The 4,005-nt window shown below is 38.7% G+C and overlaps 1 protein-coding gene across 1 annotated transcript; it reads right to left on the bottom strand.

Annotated features, from left to right (window-relative positions):
- Positions 1-535: 535 nt before the first annotated feature.
- Positions 536-3,781, bottom strand: LOC149527811 (receptor-like protein EIX1). Its single transcript, XM_089812111.1, has one exon. It carries the CDS (start codon positions 3,552-3,554, stop codon positions 2,190-2,192), a length of 1,365 nt encoding a protein of 454 aa, XP_089668237.1. The 5' UTR covers positions 3,555-3,781; the 3' UTR covers positions 536-2,189.
- Between the last annotated feature and the right edge of the window lie 224 nt (positions 3,782-4,005).

The raw sequence follows: 4,005 nt of genomic DNA, 5'->3' as shown, positions 1-4,005 counted from the left end.
AGTCATGCACATGTATTGCCAAGATATTAGCATTAAGAAAAATATCAAGAGAGGAGTAACCTTGTGGAACACCTTTGGTGCAAACTTGTGGGACATTTTCTTAGGGGAGCCATCAACACCAATAATGGAAGCTCTAGCATCAACATCAACTGCTTGACCAAAACTAGCCAAAGCTATTATAAACCTGAAAATTCATGCAGTAAATGTAGTATGATAGAAACAAGGCACAAAAGGATTCAAGGCAAGAGCTGTATAGTTTCTTAAACCCTAGTACAGTGCATCTACCGAATTCCCCAATTTTCCAGATCTAAGTGAACATTTTGACTACTTGAATATTTTAATTTTATTTATTTATTTGCATTGTATATGATTTTGATTATTTATTTAATTTTATGTCATGTATAGATGCCTTAAATAATATACTCTCTTTAAAATAATACTTTCAACCAATGAATATGAATAGAAATAAGAAGATATCCATATACATCCACACTTGAGAAGTGAAACAAAGATAATCATTCAAAGACGAAAGGAAGAAGATTAAAATAGCTTTATTAAAATTTGATTTTTGGAACATTTTGATCAAGAATGAAAATAATTTCATCCATGATCTTGAAGCACCTAAAGCAACATTTTTTACTTAAACATAATATTCCAATGACAATTCCAAACCCAAATCCAAAACTCAACCCAACTCCTACTTCCCACCAAGCATCATCCCATTGCTCATCATTTACATCTTGAGTTTGAGTAAAATTTGGAGACTTAGGAGAAGAGGAACAATTTGTGTTGATCTAAAGCCCACAAAGATATGCATTGTTGGAAAATGATCTGCCATTGAATGTAAGAAACTAACCCCGTACTAGTATTCTACCAGATAAATTATTATAAGATACATTGAAGTAACTCAAATATGTAAGAACTTGTAGCTCTCCAGGAATATCTCCAATAATATTGTTCTTTGAAATATCAAGTGATTCCAATTTCACAAGATTTCCAAAAGAAGCGAGAATCGTTCCATTGAGATGATTTCTTGATAAGTTGAGAAACTTTAGGCCAATGAGGTACCCAATGCCTTCTGGAATATTACTTGAGAAGTTGTTGCCAGAGAGATCAAGACATCGAACCATTGCCAAAGATTTTTCATACTCTAGAAATTGGCCTTTGTTAACTATTTCCATCTTGTCTACATAAGGCATTGAGCTAGAATTTGAATATTGAAGGACATATGAGCTTTCTGTTTGATTATTCATTGCTTCCAAGTTACTCAAGCTACTTGGAATAGCTCCAGACAAATTGTTATTTGACAAAACCAAGACTTGAAGATGTTGTAGTTTTGTCAATTGTAATGGTATTTCACCCGTGAATCTATTTGGTCCGAGTACTAAAATTCAGAGATCAGTGATCTTACCTAACCAATTTGGGATTTCTCAATCCATGTCATTATATCCCAAATCTAAAATCTATAAAGATGTACACTTCTGAAGTGAAGATGGAATTGGCCCTTGTAGTTTATTACCTCCTACTTTTAATGTTTGAAGACAAACCACGCTCTTGATTTCACCTTTGAACTGATTTTTTTCTAGATTCAAAACCTTTAGTGTTGTTGAGCAATTACCAAAGCTTGCAAACAAATTACCTGTAAACTTGTTCTTTGACAAATCCAGAACCTCTAAAGAAGGACCTTCACAAATAGAATGTGGAAAGAGACCACTGATACTATTATTTGCAAGTGAAAAATAGATGAGTTGGCTAGAGCCGTATTTGTTTATGCTTCCTTGACTAATCCTCTCAAATTGATTATCTGACATGTCAAGAAACTGCACATTCGGATGTGGCATTGGAATATTCCCTTGCAACTTATTTCTATGTAAGTCCACATACTGAACATCAAATGCACTGAACTTTGAGGGCAATGCTCCTTCAAATTGATTGTATGAGAGATTGAGTCTCTCCAAGAGTGTGAGGTCCGACAACCATTCTGGAATATTTCCCCTCAAAGAATTATTAGATAAGTCTATTTGGCTTATGCTGTATTGAGTGGATATGAAAGATGGAAAATCACCGTGCAAATTACATGAATTGAGATCCAAATAATGGAGCTGAAATTTAGGGATCCAATCCGAATGAATATCTATTGTCAAGAAAGCATTGGAAAGCTCCAATAAAACCATTTTTGTCAAACCATCTCACTGAGAAAGTAAAACAGTGCCACTCAAATAATTATCGCTGAGAGAAAGACACTTTAGGGAAGATAGATTACTCATAGTAGACGATAGACTCCCGTTTAATTGGTGTGACTCGAGGGAAAGTGCCAGCAACTCTGATAGTCCACATAAAGAGCTCCATGGAATATTGCCTCTAAGCGAGTTATAAGAAAGATCCAAGACGGTCAATGATGACATATTCCCAACAGCAGAAGGGATAATGCCTTCAATTTCGTTATCAGAAAGATCCAAGTGAGTCAGTGAAGACATATTTCCAATAGCAGGAGGGACAATGCCTTCAATTTTATTATCATTAAGATATAAGGAGGTCAATGACGACATATTCCCAATCGAATTTGGAATCACTCCTACCACATTTGAACTGTAAATATAAAGGCTCCTGAGTTGGGAAGCATGCTGCACAATGGAGGATAGGTTTACTTTGAGATTGCGGTTGTAGAACAGGTAAAGATTTCTCAGGTGGGGAAGAGCTAACACGGTGGAAGGGACGGAACCATGGAGATTGTAGTTGAAGAGGTCGAGGGTAACCAAAGATGTAAGGTTTGAAATCCAGATGGGAAATGGCTGGTGGGCGATGTCACTATCAGTAAGGCCAAGACCGGAGAGGGAGGTGAGGTTGACAAGAGGAGAGAGAGCTGTACCTGACACCCCAGACATGCGCAGTGTTGTGAGGTTGGTGAGGGACGCAACATTCTCGACCAGTGCACCATCACCTCCAATTGATGTAACATTCACCTTGTCCATGTAGAGCTCCTCCAAGCTTCGCAAGTTTCGAATCCACATTGAGCCCGATCGCCTCACCTCCACGTGAGGATTGTAGGAGATGTCCAGATATTCCAAGGTAGACATGTTCCCAATCTCACTTGGAATCCGGCCAGTAAGCCCACAATCTTCCAAGCTCAGATGCGTCAATCTGGTGAGGGCCATGGGGAGATGCGAAGGGAAGGGAAGAGGGGACAAGTCAACAAAAGTGAGGTCTAGGTACTCCAAATGGTGCAGCTGGAATAAGGCAGGGAATATCTGGCTGCTCGAATTCTTCACCGCTGCTGACAAGGAATAACGAAAGGTGGTGCTAAGATCGAGACGAGCCACGTGGCCAGAGACCCTGTGGCAGGCGATTCCCAGCCAGGAGCAGCAGTAGAGCCCCTTCCATGAGCTCAGGTGGTCATATGGATCAGCCAGCTGTTGTTTGAGGCGGAGGAGAGCACTTCTTTCTTCAGGAGGGCACCCTCCCCATGAGATTGAGGTGGATGAGGAGGAACAGCAGGTGCTCAGCATGCCCATCAAGAGTAGCACCAGCAGCAGCAGTAACAAGTATTTGCCCATCTTTTACTTGAGACGCTACGAATTGAGGCTTCCTCTTCTGTCTATCAAATTGGCTGCAAATCGATGAGCATTTATAACACAAAAAAACCCACACACGCTGTGCCTTGAGTACGTCAATTGTTTTCTCATGGTTCCAAACAAAGTCTTTGCTGAGTAGAAAATATGAAGACTCGAAATTTCTGTAGTCTTTTTATCAATGTACAGAAAAGTATTTGAGAAATAATTTCCACACAAGATCGCTTTCCAGTTTTCAATGTATCTATCAATTTCAAAGTGAAGAGTGCGTGTCACTGAGTGCCATTTAAGATATTTTCTCAATCCTTTCTTATATTAAATACACTTCCTTTCTATTTTACACTTATTAGGGAATATGAGAAATCTCCCAGCCCTTTGAAGTTGTGTTTGAAATTGTAAATTTAATTAAGGAAAAGGTTGGAAAGATTAGATAATG

The sequence above is a fragment of the Cupressus sempervirens genome, unplaced genomic scaffold (genome assembly GCF_028749045.1).
Source record: "Cupressus sempervirens isolate cs-2001-9-10 unplaced genomic scaffold, ASM2874904v1 CseChr00s100103, whole genome shotgun sequence".
NCBI classification, from domain to species: domain Eukaryota; kingdom Viridiplantae; phylum Streptophyta; class Pinopsida; order Cupressales; family Cupressaceae; genus Cupressus; species Cupressus sempervirens.
Note: the sequence above shows the minus strand (reverse complement) of the source record. Positions and strands in the feature narration are given on the sequence as shown.